The 22,474-nt window shown below is 35.6% G+C and overlaps 1 protein-coding gene across 3 annotated transcripts in view; it reads left to right on the top strand.

Annotated features, from left to right (window-relative positions):
- Positions 1 to 22,474, top strand: part of LOC145668129 (atrial natriuretic peptide receptor 1) — a 2,711,550-nt gene that overhangs the window by 1,619,391 nt on the left and 1,069,685 nt on the right. For all 3 annotated transcript variants that reach the window (XM_081735691.1, XM_081735693.1, XM_081735692.1), the window contains one exon: positions 18,095 to 18,227. In XM_081735691.1, coding sequence (XP_081591817.1) covers positions 18,095 to 18,227 — 133 coding nt within the window. The remainder of the gene's footprint in view (positions 1 to 18,094; positions 18,228 to 22,474) is intronic.

The raw sequence follows: 22,474 nt of genomic DNA on the forward strand, positions 1-22,474 counted from the left end.
GTTCCTTGTTTATATCCGTTTTCACCCATAGTAATCCTTTAAAATAAGTGACTTTCCCATTATGAATTCATCAACATTAGCTTGTTTCATACTTCCCTCTGGCAACTTTTACACTTTAGCTAATGATGTAGCTCATTTGCAGATGTGGAGGATTTTCCTTAATAAGTTTCGCAGTGGATTACGAGTAAGACATTAATGCAGTTGCTTCCTTGTCATAATAATAAAATCAGGAAAAGAAAATATCAATGGCTTAGATAATGAATATTGTGCAAAGGGCTTAAGTATCGTGTCATCATTGTTAATCTTAACCATTGAATTTCAGTAAATTTTATATCTCAGTTTAGAAATATATATAGTGTTGAAGAAAAGTTCAACAAAAAAGCTTTATATTAGAATTCAGTTCTTTTTATTCGTTGTACATAATGAATGATGACATCACGATGGATCAATGGCAAAGCGCTTACCTCTGATGCGTGAAGTCCCTGGTTCGTTCCCCGGCCAAGTAAGTTTGTAGTGGACAATATCGTATCCGTTAGTTTTCACGGGATACTCCCATTTCTTTCTATATTTTCATTTCACCAATTCTTCCATTATCATTCGTTTGATTTATTCATCGTCTCTCTTAGCCTAACGGGCATAATCGTGGAACGTTAGACTGAAATATTTCATTTTATTTTTCACTTATTTTAAAGTTCTTTTACCTAACAGTAGCTCCGTATAACTCGCTTCGCTGCACTCAGCTAAAACAAATAAAACAATGATAATTACAAAACATGACTTAAAAATGATAATGAATGAAAAAGCTTTAAAATAATAACAAGATAGATAAAAACAAGTAGAAATGCTACGTGTACACCACGTAAAGGAGTTTGGTTTCTATAGTGTGATCAGTTAATATTGACCCGGAAGTGGTAATAATTCTTAAGAGATCAGAATGGAGATGGTATATGTTCTTGGGATGCTTAATTGATTACAGAAACAGCTTCTTGATATCTATTACTGTTGGACACTATGCCGATTAACGTTAAAACCGGAAGTGGCTGATTTCTGCCATTTTTACCTTAAATAGAAGGTTAAGAGAAAGATGATGATGTATATTTTCAGAATGTTAAATCGATTCCAGAAAAAAAAAACACTTATCACTATCTTTCTTACCGCTTTTGCTCTATTGAGATCAATATTGAAACCGGAAGTCTAAGTTGATATTTATTACTTCCGGTTTTAGTTCAGACTTAAGGATGGAAATGGAACGTTTAATCGATTGCAGGAAATAGCTTCCAGCTATATATTTCCATGTTTGCCCTATAGTGGTCAACGTTAAAATTGGAAATGATTTACTTACACCAATTCTGGTTATAATATAGCCATCATCACCGAACTGCATTGTTATTTTTCACCCCCTACATCCTAGCCAAAGCTGAAAGTTATCCATTAAATGGGTTCTAAGTCTTGATTCTGAGATGGACAAACGGAAAGTCATGGTATACAACTATATAAAAAACTTTCGGTAAACCAAAACTATTTTAAAAGTAAGGAAAGCGAAATAAAAAAATGCAATGGGACAAGATGATATTGTGAGCCGAGTAGATGATCCCATGATTATTCTTATAACGATGGTGCATGTGTTTTACTCATTCCAATCAATGCACATTCGCAGTGATCAGCCGTAACAATGAGAAATTAGATCGCTGCTTAGTTGATAAATCAAAGTAAAATGATGGTCCAAAATGAATTTGAAATCGATTCATCCCTTTTTGTCTTGAAAAGATGATAGCTATACAGTGTTGGTTTCACCTATATGAAGGTGGGTGGAAAAGAAAGCCCTGTTAAAATATTGTACATATAAACTCAATTTTTTGCACATAGTTTATTATGTACTATTATCTTTCCAAAAGTTACAAGTCAATATGTTCCTCAGTATTTTCTTATACACCTGTCTCAAACAAACAGTTACGTTGGCTAGGACCTTCCTCAACACCTCAGCAGGAACACTAATTATGACTGCATGAATCTTATTCTCAAGTTCTTCTAGTGTTTGTGGTTTGCTGCAATACACTTCTTCCTTAGAACACCCCCTATAAAAAAATCGCATGGGGCGAGGTCTGGACTTTGCGCTGGCCATTCTGTGGGAGGCCGGCGACCTATCTAGCGTCCTGCGAAGCCTCATCAAGTCATTGTCTGTAAGGCAAGGCAACGAGGGAGAGCTTTATCTTACATAAGTAACAGTTCATGTGACTTGTCCCATTCAGAAATTGTAGGCCATACAAAATTATCTAACGTTTCCAGGTATCTTTCAGCCTTCATAGTGCCTCTCAACAGATAGAGTCCAATATTGCGGGAGGAAGTTAATCCACTGTCACACTGTCCCTTTTGGCTTGTCCTTAATTTTTTCAACGGTCTCTTTGGGATAACCTTCTGCCCAGTAATGGCTATTATGATGATTAATGAACCCTACTACATGAAACAGCTTCATCACTCCACAGAGCTTTTTCAAATAGGAATGAATGATCTTTATGCCGTGGAAGCATCATGTCACAAACTTCAACACGCCTATCACAATCGTTTGGATACAACTTTTGGACATCATAGGGCTTCCATGGTCTGTAATGTAATTCTTTGTGGAGAATTGCACGCACAGAATAGCGTGTAATGCCACTCTCTATTGCAGCGTGCCTTGTTGATTTTGAAGGGCTTCGCTCGAACTCTCTCTCTCACCGTGGCCACCTTTTCCTCTAATACCGAAGTCGAAAGCTTACCTGTCCACGACACTTTCGATTTTCTGTGGCAATTTTTGCTTTTGTGTCCAGAACTGTTTGCTTCCTACATTGTCTCGTTTAGCACCGTTGGACCTGAATTACAGACTGCCACGCCTCAAGACTTACTGCAATTTTGGCTCTCTTTCTTCAATGTTTATGATCAACTCTAATGATAAATTCCAAATATGGCTACAACCCATTTGTCCTATTTTGAAATAATTCAATTGAAACAAAGCATTTTAGATTGTAATTAAATCATCTTAATAGTTTTAAACCTACAAATTTGCTGCACCCTACCGGCATATATTGGCATCAGACAAACAGGTAGCGTTGCTAGCGACGCCTATTTGCTTGAATGAGTAGTACCTGGAATTCACGTTACGTACAGACCGATACAGGCCTATATTTTTTTCATTATGAAATAAATTCTTTTATACATGAAGCACATCCAGAAAGTGACTAGCTAAAGTGCACTAAAATTACACATATCATCAGAGCGGAACACGTTTGTTGAGCAGGAATGGAGAAGGAACACGTAACCATATACTAACACGTCCACAGTTGTGTGGAGTCACTGCTGAGAGAACTGTGGCATGGCAAATATGGCTACGCGCATACACTCTGCCACTGAGTGCGAGATACGCGTGGTAATCAAGTTTCTGTACGCTTAGAACTGTCGGCGTCAGAAACCGGATGTTACGTGAAATGTGAAGATCAGATATCGTGAGTGAAGATATGGTCAAAGGATGGTGAAGATAATTCATAGAGGCCACACTAGTGTGCACAACGAACACCACAGTGACTGACGACGGCTGCTTGGGATATATTTAACCATCTACCGTACAGCCCTGATCTGCGCCCAGCTACTTATAAATGAAGCGATTTCTGGGCAAATAACGTTTCGACAACGAAGCTGAGTTGCAGACGGTTGGTAACATCCTTATTGCAGTGTTGGCGATAGAACTCTTTGATATAGTCATAGTAAAGCTGGTGCCGCCTTATGACAATTGCGTCATCAAGGATAGCGCATATATTGATGGCAGATTATATATCATTAACTCTACAGTAATAAAATTACTTCCTTCTAATATTCGTCTTTCATTTTGCACTTCATAGGAACTTACTTTCTTGATGCGCATCGTATAATATATGGGAGAATCTTACTTTATCCACACCTTGTTTCAACATTTTTTGTATATATTTTAATGGATTTTGATATGATGATACGGTGTTATGAGGAGCACATGGCCAGGTGCACCGGTCACTAATACAACAGCGTTACACACCAGCTCCTAAGCAATTGTTGATTGCATGTACAACGTTAAATTTCCACTTAACTTCAACCACCAATAACTTAAGCCAATAGGCTCATTAAAGAAATTACTTGGAGGCTCTGTAGAGATCAATGATGTAACCGCAAGTTGTAGCGGCTTTCTAACACTTTCTGTTTCAGGAGAAACCTAAGAGTTGAGATGGAATCCATTCTTGAGACGTTGAATCCATTCCAAAAGACCGTTTCTAGCATAACGTTCTAACAGGATTCATGTTCTATGGCGACCAATGTTAAAACCATAGATCTTTTATGTATTCCACTCCCGCTTTGAATAGATAATTAAGGGAAAAGATGGAGTCTATTGCTGGGATGCGGAATCGATTTTACAGAATTAGTTCTCGTTATCACTTACTGTATTTCCTCTGATAACTGTCAATCACACAGGGGGACGGACAAACATAATCGTTTTATAATACTTCTTCTTATCACCGGTGCACTCAATTCGAAATTCGATACATTTGTGTACATTCTTATTAAAATATAGTTTATTTAGCAGAGAAGTGGTTGATGCAGCCTAAAGATTTTGATCTTTCACTTCATTAGAATTAGATTTCTAGGCTTTCGGCATCTGTGGGCATGTTAGCCCGTTACACGTATGAGGAATGACGTCCCCGGTGATCATTCTGCCCGGGAAATTAGGGAGGAAGAAAGGAATGAGGAAAGAAGGGAGCGACCTGGGACCATTCTGTTAGGTACCACCCCGCCATTTGCCTAGTGGTAATGAGGAAAACTTAAGGAAGAACTCACTCAAGATGGCTGGCTTGAAAAAGTTGTTACATCTTTCCGACCCAGTATCCCCATCGGGGATCGAACCCAGAACCGCTAGCACCAAAGGCGAGAGCGTTAGTGCCTACGCCACGTGGGGCTACAATCTTTCACTTATCCACTACCCTTCCTTTTCTTATATAAGCAGTCTAGTTCTATTATAGTTTCTGAGAGTATATGTGACAGCGCTTAACAATTACTTACCGTCATTTCCGATATAGAGTAACGCCGGTTCAATACTAGATGGACGTAGTGGCTATTACTAATATTGGACTCCCCTTCAAACTTTGGACCCCTTCCAATAAAAATTGATGATGGATTGTGTAGTTCGGATGATTATTTGATTTTTATGCGATGTTCTTGATTACCAGAGGTTTTTCGAAAAGTTTGACATTTTTCTCTGATCTTACACAGCAAAAAATGAGGTGTTTGAACAACACAATGACAACCACTTTAGGATGATACTTGTGTGTTAATTTAATATCAGGGACATTGCCTTCCAAGCATATCAGAAATAACAGGTAATTGTCAGTGAGAATTTACATTGGATTTTTATTGTTTACTATAAGCTAACATTACGCAGTATAATTGGCATTTATGCCAAGTAACAAATAATGTCTTCTGTTTTCTGTAATCTGTCACGAAAATAGTTTTGTAAGCCTATAAATTGTCTGACAACAGTCGCATGAGTAGCCATCTGTTGTTTTTATCTGTTTTTCTTGTGTATTAGGATATAAAAACAACATATGGCAGAACTGCTACACATGCAACTGTTGTGAGAAAGCCTTACAGAACTATTTTTGTGACGGATTACAACAAACCATTTTACGTTTTACATTTCGTTAACATAAATGTCAAATATACTGTGTAAAGTTTTTCTCATTGCAAGCAATAAAATCCAATTCAAATTCTCACTGACAATTAATAGTGACTTCTAATATGCTCGGAAGGCTATGGCTTTAGTGTTAAATTAACACACAAGTAACACGCTAAAGTGGTCATTTTGTGTTGTGTTAACACCTTACTTTTTGCTGTGTACGCTTTTCTTGTTACGATATCTTTCTTGCCATTAACCGTCTACTTACCAAGTGAGGTGTAAACACATCACAGGGCTGTTTATTTTGTTCTTTTTAAGTAATATTTTAAATTATTCAGGGATGGTATTCCTTGGTGTTTATTATTTATATTTATTATACATATAAAACAAATTCATTAAGTTATCTTGTAGAAAAGGAAATCTTTCAGTTTAACGTCCCACGATTTTGCCCGTAAGTAGTGTTCTCAAACGGGTCGGGTCAACTCGGGTCCGGTTGTCGGGTCGGGTCAACTCGGGTCAGCTCATGTCGGATTGGGCTATTTGGGTCGGGTTGTCGGGTCGGGTCAACCGGGTCAGCTCGGGTCGGGTTGTCGGGTCAGGTCAATCAGGTCGAATCACGGTTCGGGTCAGTCGGGTCGGGTCGGGTCATCGGGTCGGGTCAGTCAATTCGAGTCATGGGTCGGGTCGGGTCGGTCTTCAACCCGACCCGTTGAGAGCACTACCCGTAAGCCTAAGGGAGATGGATGACTAAAGCATGAATTATGATGGATTAATCGTTGGAATGAAAATGTTGGAAGCGAGAGTATCCCGAGAAAATCAAAGACGTAATGTTGTTCACCACAATCTTATTTGGCCGGGGATAGAACCAGGGACCTCATACACTAGAGGTAAGCCCTCTACAGCTGAGCCACGTGCCACCAGCTAGTTTGTGGAAATTTGAAGTTAATAGGGTCGGTTGCATGTATATTTCCCGGTTGTTAACTAAAGCAAAAAATATTTTCCTAAATTAACACTAGATGGCTGTCATTAATTTCTGGAGACTGAGTTGTGTTATTACGTTTTTTGAATATTCATTTACTCTAATGGTTCTGGGGAAAAAATTGATTTCCCTCCTCTAGAAAACACGTTTTCTATATTGGGGAAGGGACATTTACACCACAAACCGTAAACAACGTAAGTATTTTAACTCGGTAAACAAAAGATTAACATCTTATGACGTATGAAAATCATGATTACGAAGGAAAAAGAGTAAACAATAATAATATCTTACCCAAAATGGGTCATTAGAAAATGAATATCTTTGCCACGTAGGCCTACTTCTGTGTGCCACGTCGTTAGCGCAGCTTCCGTGAGCTTTGTATTTTTCTTGCTTTTGTCGCTAGGAGTGGTTCTTGTTGTCTTTGTTGTGGTCTTTTAGTCCCACAAACTTTTCCACCGGAATGGTTAAATGAAAGCAGAATTTATGACTCAATAAAGTCACGGCGTTGCTGTGAACAGGAGACCATCCTCTGCGGAAGTAAAGTTTATATCCACCACTTGACCTACGGCGCCATCTATTGCGAATAAAATGAAAAGCAGGAAGTCTCCCCTGGCTATTTGGCAGTAAATTTTAATTGATTAAATTTGCATAGGGCAAAGATAGAAATATTTATAACGTCTTTTTCCCTTCTTGTTGCTATCTGTTCTTAACATCTAGGTCAGCCATCTGGTTCTCAATCTAAGCTGAATGTCCTTTATTGTAGAACATTGAACAATTTCATTGCTAACTTGAATGAATGATATTTGTATGTTTATGTGATCTTGGGAGAAGAATCCTACATTGAGAATTTAAATGTAGAAGCCTTGTGATTTATAAAATATACAGCTGAAATGAAATTTTAATGTTCCACGAAGAAGGAAATATTTAATGTTTAAACATGTGAAAGAGGAGGGGTTAAGCATGTGGAAAGAAAGTTCTAACATCTAGTAATGCAGTAAGAAGTATATTACATTCTTCTCGTAATACGTTATATGAATCTTTTCATATAGGAAGAATGCAATTAATTTTTAAGTACCGGACTTACTTACATGTTAGATTTTTCTTCCTCTGTTTCTCTCGTTTCTATTGTGGAAATTTTAACATTATAATTTTTCCTTAAGATCATACTATGGGCCGTATAAGACTGAATTGTTTGTACAGTCAACGACAAAAGTTCTTTTCGTTTGGTAAAATTTATTTTTAGAAATAACGGTGGTATGGCTGGAACGTACAGAAAATTACATTCTTTGTAATTTACTAAAAAGCTATACTCAAATTGTCCTTCCATTCTGAAATTATTTACGGAACTAATTTTATCAAATAGAAAGAACTTTTTTCGCTGACTGTACATCCTCAGCTAGGGGAGTTGAGTTGAGTTGAGTTAGAGTTTCATGTCCCGTTCAGCAGTGAGGCTGTATGAGACTTGGACCTACTGATTAACGTGGAATCCGAACCACATGAGCTCGCCGGGCATAGAAACCGGGTCTCCCACGCCAAAGGCGCGTACGCTAACCGCTTAGCTACGGAAAGCTATAATTTCTTCTCTTTAAAGTTCATAGGGTTAATTGAGGTGTGTGGTTTAAATAAACAAGTTTGAATGTACATTAATCAAAATATTATCTACTGCTGTAAGAACTATTATTCAGCTATGCTTCTTCGTAGGCAGATAATTAGTACAAGTGTGTTCTGTCCGCATGGTCCCAAATCCTATCCCTACTAGGCATATTCTCCTCGAATAAAACCGTGGAAAGTGATTCTGATTGTACTTGAAGCAGTAATCTATCTCAAGTCTCAAAAGTTGATGGGGTTAACTTTAATAAAGCAAAGGAGATTGTCTATGAACTGCATTAAGAGGCCTTATTACTGCGAAATTAAAATACCACTAATTTTGCAGTAATTATGTTATATCTTCAAATAGATAAGAGATAATCAAAATGTGAAGCAAGATCGTCCTAGACAATATTATTTTGCATGAAGTACCGTTATCACGATTCACCTAGTAGCTTTCCGTTTGCAGCCATTCCGAAACGCGAAAATAAATGCCGATAATCTAAATAGCTGGAAATCGAAGGCAGATATGTGAGTCGTGATAATGGTATATCATGTAAAATAATACTGTCTAGGGCAATCTTCTTTCACATTTTGATTATCTCTTATCTATTTGAAGATATCACATAATTACTGTAAAATTAGCGATATTTTAATTTCACAGTGATAAGGCCTCTGAAAGCAATTTAAAGCTGTACAATTGATATGATTAGTTTTGCCTTTCAAGCGTAGCTTTCCATACGTTTGACAGTAGACAATATAGGTGTGTTTATATTTTATTGTATATTTAAATCTGCTAAATGTCTGTTTCGGGAGGGGGGGAGATGAAGTAACATACTTCCGAATTGGTGCTGTTCTACTGACAGATGAGTATTGCAAAATTAATATTTGTTCAACGACAGGAATTGACTAGGTTGATAATCATACTAAGTACAAAGTGTTTCAACTTTCATTTAATATTCCGAAGAGTTGCAGCAGTTTTAGTGTCATCGTTAGTGGGTCAGCATCAGGAGCGGATCCAAGACGGACTTCTGGGGGGGGGGACGATAGGTTGTAATACTGCTACTACTTAGCTACTTGTAAGAGCTCCAAACTCTGGAATGGGTTTTATTTATATACGGTATATAAAATAAGAAAGTTTCCTCTTCTGTGGGGGAGCGATTACCCCTATCGCATCTCCTGGATCCGCCATTGGTCAGCATTCTTTCTGAAAAGCTGTCGTCCATCTCAAATTATTATCCACTGTGGTGTACATGGTGTTGAATAATTTTGAAGTCACAGATGTTCGTGACGAGGTTTCTTGCTCTTGAAAGGATCTTGTGAGCTCCTTCGTGGCTAAGCGGTTAGCGTACGCGCCTTTGGCGTGGGAGATCCGGGTTCGATTCCCGGCGGGAGTTCATGTGGTTTGGATTCCACGTTAATCACTAGGTCCACGTCTCATATAGCCTCGCTGCTGAAAAGGGACACTAAAACTCAACTGAACAACAACAACAAAGACTCTTGCAATGGAGTATTATTTCTTGTGAAGAATTAAAAACTAAAATTATACTTACGAAGTGGAGCGTAGTTTCAAGATGCACTATGCACTCTTGCCTATGATTTCACTGCAAATAACAGTAAACTTATAAATTGCTAAAAATAAATTTAGCTAAGGGCGCACCGACGTGAGTCCACCGGGTCCGGATTAGGGATGGTCACATTTTTTCGAAAAATACTTTTTCGAAAAATGAATTTTTCGGAAACGAAAAATGAAAAACGAAAAATTTTTTGAAAAGCATAATAAAACGAAAAATTTTTCGAAAAACGAAAAACGAAATTTTTTTTTCGAAAAAAGGAAAAACGAAAAATTTTCCGAGAAACTAAAAACGAAAAATTTTTAGAAAAAAAATGAGAAACGAATTTTTTTCTAAAAAACGAAAAACAGAACTTTTTTTCGAAAAAGTGAAAAACGAAAAAACGAAAAATGAAATTTCCGAAAATCGAAAAACAGATTTTTCGAGAAAGGCCATCCTTACTTAGTCCGGACCCCCTGCAACTTCCTAATTCAACATAAATTTATATGTTTTCTTTTTTAAGAAATAAAATTATACTTATTTAACATGGAAATGATTGATCTTCACTCTTTCTTTGATAAAAACAATCTATCATTATTTCTGAAAATATCGTTGGAAATATTTTACAGTCATTTATTGTCCTTTCAGGTGTAAATAATACCCGCTCAATACTACATAGTATAGTATTGGACCCGTCCCAACAATATTTTCTCGGTGCACGCAAGCTCTGTACTTTACCCTAGGGATACAGTGTTAAGCTTTTATGATTTCCAATAGTGACAACAGAGAAATCAAAACAGGAAGAGAACCGAAACTTTGCACGAAGCTACTATAAGGAACGCAGGGGGCACCTTTGCATGCATTAAGTCTCAACACCCAATGAACAGTGTTGCCAACTCAATATAAATTTATGATGTTTCTTTCAACTGATACTACGTCAGATTGTTACGTATTATTTCATATCCACGTGTTAAACGAAAAACTTAAAATAACACATTTATTATTCAGTGTTGCAAAGTAAGGACACTATATCTCTACCAACCAACGTTTGAAAGCCTCTATCCCACTTACAGTACAACAGAGATGGACAGGGCAATGCACATCCAAAGTACCTTAGCGTTAAATATCATGGTCGTGATACATACTTAGCTTGTTTCAGATAAATAGGAACGAAGTTACAAAGGGTAGGAAAAAATGTAAAGGTATAATTTCGAAAATATGGTTAAATAACTATTATATCTTCTTACTTGTACAGTTTACAATGGAAAAATAAGTTATCTTGCTCTTTACAGCACTTCGATATCTCAAACCGTTTCAGAGGTATGATAACATTGATAGAGTTAGATACACTACTTAAAATGGCGTGTTTGTCAAATATATTTTTAAAAAATATTGTTATTTTCTTTTTGTTTTATAACATTTCAGCGATATGTTTTGGTAAGCTGTAATTAAATCAAGTTCTCACAATTACATAATTTAAGCATTGTTGCAAACTTCAACAATGTTTATCATACCTCCGAAACAGTTTGACATATCAAAGTGCTGTAAATGGGAAACTGATAGGTTTGTAGATTGCAAATCACACGAGTATTTAGATATTATACTTATCTTATAGCTTTTTTTTCGAAATAAAGTCTTTTAAAAAGTCGAATTTTCAACCCCATTATAACTTCTTTTCTATTCATTCGAAACACGTCAGATCTTGAGCATGGCACCCAACGCTAAATTACTTTCCATATATATTGCCCCCTCTATCTCCGCTGTGCTGTAAATGTGATACGGGCTTCCAAACTGTGGATGTTTGTCATATTATAGCGTTCTTAGTTTGCAACACTGAACAATAAATGTGGTATTTAAATTTTCCTTTAACGTTTTGATTTGAAATATGTGTGATAACCTGACGTAGAACCATTTAGAAAAAAAATAAATTGATTTGGCAACAATGTTCATTGGATATTGTTCATTGATACCTGTGAAGGTGTCCCCCATCTTAAATTGCTTCGTGCGAAGTTTCGAATCTCTCCCTGATTTTAATTTCTCCGTAATCTTGGATGGATATTATAAATGCTTGACTCTGTATATTATTATCTGTAAAATTGATTAATCTATTACTTAAAAAGAGATATGGGGCACCAAATTAAACTTTCTCGTTGCGATTGCTTCCACCTTGCATATTATTAATATTCAACTTTCTAAAAGTATTATTATTCTGTAGGTTAACGAACTATTGCCAAAGCAAGTTCTCATTTCAAAACAAATGAAATAAAATTTTGGATGAACTCCTTATTTTTCATTCCCTATAAACAAAAGAAAACTGATGATGAAAACAAATCAACGATAATAGTGGAATAACGGATGTAGGAGGAAACGAAAGAATATTACAAAAATTTAAGAAGAAAATTGCTGTCGACGAAAATCTTAATTATCTTAATCGACTTTTAACACTAGACATGAGAGCTTATCATTAACCCATCACAATATTGAAAAATTATAAAGGAATACGTCCATGATCAATATTTAAACACACTGTCTGGTTGAATTGAAACAAAAAAGAAAACACGGGAAGATATGCTGGAGTAACGACTGCCGGAATCGTATCCACGACCTCCCAATTGCAAAATGAGAACCTAACCAGTTCACCTATACTCACTCTTATATTGCATGGTACTCAAATTAGATAACATTTATAAACAAAACGCTGAATGCTTTTCATTTCAAATACACAGGCCCTGCGTAGCGTAGTCTAACGCTCTTGCCATTGGTTCGATTCTCGGTGGGGACACTCAGTTGAAAAAGTGTAAAAGGTTTTACAGGCAAGCCTTTCTGAGTGAGATTTTCCTGAGTTTTCCTCATTTACACCAAATAAATGCCGGGATGGTACCTAGCTTATAGGTCCCAGGCTGCTTGCTTCCTTTCCCAGTCCTTTCTTCCTTCCCTTTCCTCGGATAGTGTGATCGCCGAAGGACACCATCCCTCATATGTGACGGACTAACATGACCTTGATGTTGGCCTTTCATGATGTTGAAAGCCCAGAAATCTAAATCCTAAATCATTTGAAATATGTACTTGTAAATACGTTCTAATATTCACGTACCAAAAGGTTAGAAATTTTTAAGCAGTGCATTGAAAGATATAAATTTGCTGAATCACTAATCAGGTACAGATTTCAGGTTCGAAATGATTATACATAATAAGTAACATATTTATTTATTTATTATTTAAATTTTGCACAACACAAACCTTTTGACTTGAATTTAAGCTCTCTCAGCCTCACATCTGGAATGTTACCTTCAGTTCAACCAAATTACGCACGTCGACATAGCATTTAATCTAAATTGACTAACATAACATTGAAATCGCCAGTAAAACAAACATTTAAATAGACTAATGATATCCAAACAAAATTATTTATTTTATGTGGCGTTGTTTGAAGTTTCGTGTGTAGTCCTTTGCACACGAACACGTGATATTTAACTTGGGATTTAACGCTAGTAAAGAAATAGGTTACGTTGGAGTAGTAATGACTAAACATTTACTTAGTTCTTTTACTTATTCAGCATAAAATAATCCGTGAATACTTGTATGAAACTGTTTATAAGTAATCTAAACAATTTTACTCTAATAGTAAATTTTCATCTATATTAGTGTTGTGGTTGTGAAGCATGATGAACACTTCTTTTCATAATATTTGTTTCATGATTATCTATCTATCTATCTATCTATATATATATATATATATATATATATATATATATATATATATATATATATATATATATATATATATATATATATATATATATATAATATAGGGTCGGAAGTATCTAGTTTTGTAGTTATAGAATGCCGAAAACATGAAAAAATAAACTTAACAGGCCATATGAACTTTCTCCTTATTTTGATGTGATGAATGTATATGATTTTACGTTCAGTAAGAATTCATTTAGACAGAACCACCTGAAAAGATAGTCTGTTGTGTGATTCTTTGGTCTTAAACTCTGTTGTGATGATGGACTAAGAAAAGTATTGAATAATATTTAATATTTGCACATACTTGACCAATAATTACAATAAAAATCTTGTTTCCATTTTTGTATCAGTGAAAGCTGGTTTCTGATTATTTACTTGGCAAAGGATAGGAAAGATTGCAAGGTGATTAAAAGTTTGAGTCCATTTGAAGCGTAAGATAGTAATTGATTATTTGTTCTATAGATCAGGAGGTCCTCAAGATCCTGAAGCAGACAGCTACTCGACAGTTGTCTGATAAAATTACATGGTCGGGCAGTAAAGCTACTTTTAAACGATTAATACAAACGTTAGCTAATTTCTTTACCTTTGTTGTGTCTTATATTCATGTCCCTTGTATTCTTGCACTCAGGAATTTGCATTTTGCCGAAGACATATTTTAGAGATTGAAAAGGGGCGGAGAAACATTCGCGCTGAAAGAGTTGTATTTATTTTGGGCAACAATTTTTGCTCCCTCCACTCCTAGTCAATGCATGAACTTTGACATTGTTTCTTTTTGCTGCTGTCATAGCACCTGTCATTCCGAGAACATGCGTCATAGACAGAAAATCAAAGCCGAAGGGAATGCAGTACAAGAGTCAAAATACTCGTATGTATTTTAAGGTGACACCTTCGCAATTTTAGGCCTAAAGTATTTCATTTGAGTATAGATAAGTTCTTTCTATGATAATTTAGTTTCTATCTTATTTTTCTTCTTTTGACAAGAATGGAACCTAGCAATAGCTTCGGACACGACACTTATAGTACAGATTCACACTGCGTACACCTCATTCTAAACAAAAGACTTACGTATTTCTAAAGCTGAGAAATATAGAAAGTAGACAGTGCTTTAGTAATAAGAAACAAAAATAGGTAAAAATTATTGTTTGATTTAAAATGTTATTGTATGATTTTTTCGAAAAACTAATGAATCTCTCGTAAAGATGCTGTGTGTCCGGCAAATAAAAAGAAAGCCCGAATTGTAAGGAGGCACGTGCCGGATCCTCCTCTTGGCTACGACACTGGATAGCAGGTATTATAAGAGAAGTGTTATCGTTCCAAAAAAAGGAAATATTCAGCATCTGAAAACGGAGAGGTTAAATTTAAAGAAATTAGAGGAGAGTCAGTTAAGAGGAGAAAATCAGAATGAAGTGTCGAGTACATTCTCTTCTTTCAGAAGGTTCGGAATGCATTAGCGTTGAGGATACTTGAGTTAAACTTACGAACAGCATTAAAATTTCAGCGAAAGAAACGCGGAAATACATGGAAAGAATTCGTTATTTAACCAGAAATGCATCAACTAGCAGAAAAGAGAAAACAGGCGAAACCACGTTGGCTACAAACTTTGTTCTAAAAGTTCTGCAAATATCCCTCTGATGTCAACGAAATTGTTTGCTGTTCTATCGTTCAAACATATGTTAACGTTTGGGTACTAAAATTATTCAACTTGAAGATAATAGTAAAAAAACTATTTGAGCATGTATAATGAGGGCATGATTGTTAATCTTGCGCTTATATATTAAAGAAAGCAGACGGAACAATGCTCACGGATATGGCTAGTATTTTGAATAGATAAAACTATTTCGTTGGGAATTGCTCAATGCATAGTCAACATATAATGTTCGTGGAGAAAGTAAAATGCATAAGCAGAGCATACGTTATTCCAGAACCTAACCAAACATAAATAGGAAATGCTCTATAGAACACAAATATCCGAGTGTAGAAGAAATTCTTGCTGAATTTTAGATGAAGGGAAAATTTTGTGGAACGTGATGCACAAACACATTCTTCTCATCTGGAGCAAGGAGGAATTGCCACAAAACTGGACAAAATTAATCATTGAACCAATTCACAAGAAAGGCGACAAAATTGCTTGTAGTAATTATCTCTCACTTTTTTGCCAACGTGCTATAAATTCTCTCAAACACTCTGTTTACAAGATTGACTGTACATGCAGATGAATTAATTGGAAATTATCAGCGAGGATTTTGGTAAAATCGATCAACTATCGACCAGATATTTACCATTTGTCAAATAGTTGTAAAGAAATGGGAATACAATACCCTGGTGTATCAACTATTTATTCATTTCAGGAAGGCGTACGAATCAGTTAGGATGAAACCATCATACAATATTGTTAGCGAATTTGGTACACCGAAAATTCTATGTGGATTAATTAAGATGTATTTAAATGATTAATTAAAATGTATTCAAATGAATTCCAAAGTAAAGTCCGAATAGAGAATTTTTTGTCCACAAGCTTTAACATCGAGAATCGTCTAAAGCAAGGAGATACGTTGTCGCCATTATTATTCAGTTTTGTTCTGAATACGCAATAAGAAAAATCAAAGGTAGCAACCAGGGCCTAAAGCAGAATATCATTCATCAGGTTATGCCTGATCTAAATATAATAAGCAATGATAGGAGAACAATGGAAATAAATGCAGAGGTTTTGTTAAACTCCTTCAGAGATGAGGTAGAAGTAATTGCAGAGAAAACTAAATATTGCTAATTACTGATACACTAAAATATCAAATACTCCTTTCAACAAATTGAATATTTTCAAATTTCTAGGTTCAGTATTCAAATTTCTAGGACAGGCCGAAAACCATGTCCACAAAAAAATTAAATGTCAATTTATGCCAGAGAAATTATTCGCTCCAAACTCTAGTCTTCTCGAATTCTGTTGGAGTATTTAAAGCTTAAAACATAAAACAATAATTATGCATATTGTGCTGTGTGATCACTTAGACTTTGAGAGAAGAATGCAGACTGAAAGTATTTGAAAATAAAATCCTGAAGCGAATATTCCGACTTAATAGAGACAAAAATGTGGAATGACAAAAACTTAATAAACAGAAAGTGCATAATTTGTACTATTCACCTAACATTATGAAGGTCATTAAATTTAGGAGGCTCAGGTGGATAGGTCATATACCCATAATGGAGAAAAATAGGAATGTTTTCAAAATTTTAACTGGAAACCCAATCAGATAAAAACCGTTAGGAAGACTTAAGCACAGATGGGAGGACAATAGTAAGATGGATGTAGCCAAAATAATAATAGAAAATAGAAACTGAATCCAGGTGGATAAGGACGGAAATCAATGAAAAGCTAGAATGTGTCATTGGGCCTTCAGGTTGTATAGGCCATAGAATTAGTTACTTAACAGAACCAGTGGAATATAAAATAAATTGGCATATGTTTGAAAATGAAATGAAATCTTTGAGTTTTACGTCCCACGGTTATGCCGGTTAGGGCTCCTCCGTGGCTAAGCGGTTAGCGTACGCGCCTTTGGCGTGGGAGACCCGGGCTCGATTCCCGGAGGGAGCTCATGTGGTTCGGATTTCACGTTAATCAGTAGGTCCACGTCTGATATAGCCTCGTTGCTGAACGGGACGTTATGCCGGTTAGGCTAAAGGAGACGGTGATGATGAGTAATGAAATGAAATGGTGGAATGAAGAAAGTGGGAGGAAACGGGAGAACTCCGAGGAAACCCACGCACACGATGTTTGTCCACCAGAAAGTTCATTTGGCGGGAGCTGGGATCGAACCCGGGACCCCAAACACCAGAGGTGAACCCTCTACCACTGAGCCACCGCGGCCCTGCATATGTTTGAATGTCCCATTCTGGTAATCTTTGGAAAAACCCTGAAAAAATACTCAATCAGCGTGGATGACCATGCTTTATTTCAATCCATAAGCTCCTCTGGTGGCGAAGCAAGAACGCTAACCTGCCGTCCGTTCAATAAATATTGAAGGACCTTCTACCGAAAACTCAATGCTTTTGCTGCGTTTTCGAGAATGTTTCATTTTAATATCTTTTGTTGCGAATGTGTTTACATTTATACAACGCAAAACCTATCGAATAACGCATGTTCATGTATTTTTTCTTTCTTTAGACATTATTCTCATAGTGCTTCCCATGAAAACCTTTCTAAAAGAGTTTGAAACAAGCAAAAGTGTAATTTGCACCTGCCCTAGAGATACGATCTGTCACTATAGATGAGCCGATGAGCCATATGCATGCTCACAAAAGGGAGTTTAGTTTATACACATTGTAGTACGTTCAAAAGGTGAATCAAACAAAGTCTATCATTGGTTGCTGCGTGTGTAAACACAAAGACCATTTGATTAGGTTTCGAATAATCACAAAAGGGACAGCGTTGAATATGTCCATTGAAACGTATGTTTCAGTCACTTTACTTTTTCTTCTCATTGAGTTGACACTGTTGTTATTGCAAGGCTTATTAATACACGAGTGATCATTATGTGTCTTTTTTTCCCTTTCTTTCAGGCATTACAAATATGAAGCAGAAATAGCTTCAATGAACTGGAAGGTAGCGTGGTCTGATATTCTTCTGGTCCCTCAAGGGAAAGGTAGAGGACGCTTTGGAAGTAGATATAGCATAGCAAGAGGTAGTTTTCAGGTACGTAAATTTCATTTATATAATGTATTATTTAGCTCAAAAACAACGTATTAAAGTGTACTCTCACTCATAGGATTATGTGCAGTTCATTCTCATCTATCGATGATTGAATGCTATAATTAAACAAAAATAAAGTTGAAAATTACTCATAATTATTGGTTATATCTTGTTACCAGTACTATGTACTGTAATGTGTGGTAGAGAAGCGGTACATATGTTTCTCCCTCACCGTTTTATTATAAAAGGTCACTATTCAAGATTTGTACAATGAATTACAAAATAAGTAATGCCTCTAATTATAATCATTTCTATATGAGTCGGACCTTCTGCCCAGAGGAATGCGGAGGTCTTTTGATTGTTGGTTAGAAATTTCCTGCCCAGAGCAGCGCGAAGATTAGTAAGGAACCTCTTGCCCTTAGTAGCGCAGAGATAAGTTGTTGTCTCCTGCGCAGTGCAGCGCGGAGATCGAAAGGACTCTCTTGCCTGTAGTAGCGCAGAAGTGGGTAATATCCTCTGTTCAGTGCAACAAGGAGATTGAAAAGGAATCTCTTTCCCGTAGCAGCGCAGAGGTGGGTAATGTCTCCTGCCCAGTGCAGCACGGAGATTGGTAAAATTAGGCAGTCTTTTCCACCCAGTTTGCAGAGAAAGGTAGGAAGCGATCAGCTAAAACTGATGTCTTCTGCGTCTTGACGTCCTCTTTTATAACCAGTTTTCAGGGCGGAGCGTGTGGAGGGGTTGTAAGAGTCCTCTTCGTGACTTGCCATGTCCTCCTTGTATTTCTTCGGAGATAACATCCGTCAGCTGTTTGTGATCCTTATGGAGAAACACGTGATGTTGTTTTTAAATATGAGGGAATACTGCAATAAAATCCTCTTGCTAGTGCCATAGTAAAGGGCTTGGTGAAGTTATATTTCAGTTTCATATTAACAGGTGAAGTGATTATGTATGGTATCAATGTTTAGGTTCAAAAATTAATTCATTTTTCTCAAAAACACACATGAGGATTTACATTAACTAATATCATTTTGTTGCTCTACTTAGTGAGGTTTATCGATTGGAATATGTCTGATATTTTGACATTTTTCTAGTTAAACATCAATAATATTGTCAAATAAACGGGAAAAAACTGTATCCAAGGAATTAGGTCCAAAATTATCAATGTATTCGAACAGATGAAAGGTGCGATGAACAGATAACTGGAAGTATGCTTCTTAATAAAATACACGAAAATTTAGCACAGCAATAATATACATCACTATTCTTGGTTGCTCAGGAGAACCGATGTCTCTGGAGTTTCACATTACGAACTCTTCCAGTTGAGCTTCTCTATTCAATCACTTCTGTCAAGATCTTTTCCAGTGTTGCCAGACTAATATTTAAATTCATTCTAAAAATCACAATTCGAAGAAACGAAAAGTACACGAGTGACGAAATAGATATTTATGAATAGAGTTTTGAAAACAGTTTAGTTTATTTTTAAATTTTTATTGTTATTATTGTAACTAGTTGTTGCACACGAGCCTCGTTGTATAGTATACTACTTAATTAAAATATCAAATTCTTTATATTCAACTTTGTTTCCGTTTGCCTACTAACCAACATGTGGGTTACACAAATTAATGCTGAAATCTAAAATTTATAACAGATTTTATTTTTTTTTCAATGAATTACATTGAAAGCATCCAGTTTTTAAGTTTCAATTAAATCGTCACAGAAGTTTTACGTGTAAATTGCCAAACAGCCTATATCTATTTACCAGGCAAGCAAGCGATATCGCAGATATATATTAGTGTGATTATTTATTATTGTGAATTAGCGGCGATACACTCAGATGTTTTAGTTTTAAAAGTAGGATTATAGTAAGTGATGGGTTTATAATCTTTTCAAAATAAATAAATAAATAAATAAAATACGAGAAAATGGAGAAAATGCTTGTATTCGCATATTCCTTAGCAACACTGTGTCAGGTATGACTGAAACCTAACTTACTGTATTTCCTTAATTAAATAAAATAGTGGTCAGAAAACAACACTACATAGTATGGGCTTCCACACAAATATGGTAATTATCGTATCCGTAGCGTTTATTAGAAGTATTATATTTTATGCATTTACAATACATTGTGTTCTGGAACTTGTTTTAAGTAGACATCTTAATACATGAGTGATTTTTTATGTAACTAATTTTGGTTTCGTTTGTATAAATATTTGTGTTTCGAAATGTAGGCCTACATTTTTTTTGGCTTTTTTAAATCAAAATTTTGCACCTAATATTTCCAACTCCATTTATAAATAATCGTGATATGTAAGAAAAGGCAAGGAGTGCAGTCTTCGCTCCCCACCTCTTCAGTTGAAACTTTCGTTATTTTCTGCAACTAATCAATACATCTGCTTGCATATGGTTATATAAACAAATTAATAGACTTTAAGCAAGTTGTATAAAAAAACTAAAGTAGAAGAAATGTATTGCCTTGAGGAGTCCAATTTTCTAACCGGAAGTAATAAATTTACTAGGTGTGGTTTTAGCAGTGAATAAGGGCGGAGAAAAACCTACATTTGACAGGCTGCATTTGCACCAAAAATATAGTTTCACGTTGGCTTCGTTCTTTTTCATTTTACTACAGTCCAGTATTAAAACCGGAAGCGACAAATTTCCACAACTTCCAGTTTCAATAAAGGTATTAATGCCAAGAGTGAATTATGGTTGGAACACTAAATACACATCAAAGATGCTGCTTCTTGCTACATATTCCCGTTTCGTCCATATTGTTTCTAGAAGTTTGTTAAACAAATAAGTACAGTACAACACATAATAACTTTACCGAAGCCAGTTTAAATCACCTGGAGTTTCCCATCTACTGATAATTGATCACATGTTATTATAGGATATTATGTATTACAATGTATAGCAACTTTTCGTCCGTAGATTAATAGCTTTAACATATGGTTGCTTACCTATTATTATTATTATTATTATTATTATTATTATTATTAAAGATAGCTAAAATATTACACGAACTTCAAAATCGAATCGAGGTTATCCATTGCACTGAAAAAACATACACTACAAACGTATGTTTTTAATACAATGCTGTTACATTTGAATGATTGAAGATTTATTTTCTTCTCATAGGTTGACGAAATGGTCAAAGTAACTCTTCTTTTTAGCTCTATAGATATACTTTCGTACTAAATAAAAGTTTACTAATTATTTACATTGTTCCGTTGCTAAAATTTACTTTAATTTGATATCAGTTAAGAAATTACGAAATTGAAACAAGGTTTAATGATTGCTAGAGTTAGCAATTTTAGCATACGGTACGAAACATTGCCGTAAGAATATAATATATATTTTTATTTAACTGTTACTAATACTTCAGAATTTATCGTAACGCTAATCACTCTTATTATAATTAATAAAGGAAGTAATTAAAAGTTCTGCAAGAAGTTTCAGGATAATGAAAACCATCATTGTCTCAAATATTCCTGATTTTTATTGCCTTAATTAACCTTTAATGGGGAATATTATCGCTCCATGCATAGCGAAGTAAGACAATTTCATTATCTTTTATTTGAAAAGTTTGTTATACTTTTAAAAAAAACAGCATGCAAAGGGAAATCTTACTTATCTACAATGTATATTTTCATTTTCGAATATTATTTCCGTTTTAATTTTTAATAAAATAGGAAACAAATTTCCATGAATTTTAACGCGTAATGAACGCTGCTCTCAAGATAATTATCTTTTTATTTCTTTTCCCTAATATCCAATTTCATAATATATATATAATATAGGGTCGGATCCAGGATTTTCTGAGGGGTATGCCAATAACTATCAAAATAACCAATGACACAAGCTCTTCAAAGTGACATGCGACAGTATTCTTAACCCTAACAACGCTGATACATAAAACGGAGGGGGGGGGGGTATGTTAAAGAGGGTCGCAAGTGATATGCAGGAAAAAATGTTCTCTCCTTCTGGCTTATGTTTTCTTCCCTAGTTGACAAATGCTTGGTGAGTCCCTTTACTTCAACTTTCAGGAAATCGACTAAAGTGAAAGCAGGGCTTTGCAAAAGCAATAGTTTAAGCCCCAAACGGAAACATGATGATAGAAAGTTTCCAAAAGTGTTGGTATTTTCACTGCTCATTATTGATAGTGTACAACGAAGGGGAGATGCACGTGCACCTTTCCACCCCATAAATCCGGACCTGTATATATATATATAATATATATATATATATATATA

This window comes from Thermobia domestica, chromosome 13, assembly GCF_964235325.1.
Source record: "Thermobia domestica chromosome 13, izTheDome1.hap1.1, whole genome shotgun sequence".
In the NCBI taxonomy this organism is placed as follows: Eukaryota; Metazoa; Arthropoda; class Insecta; order Zygentoma; family Lepismatidae; genus Thermobia; species Thermobia domestica.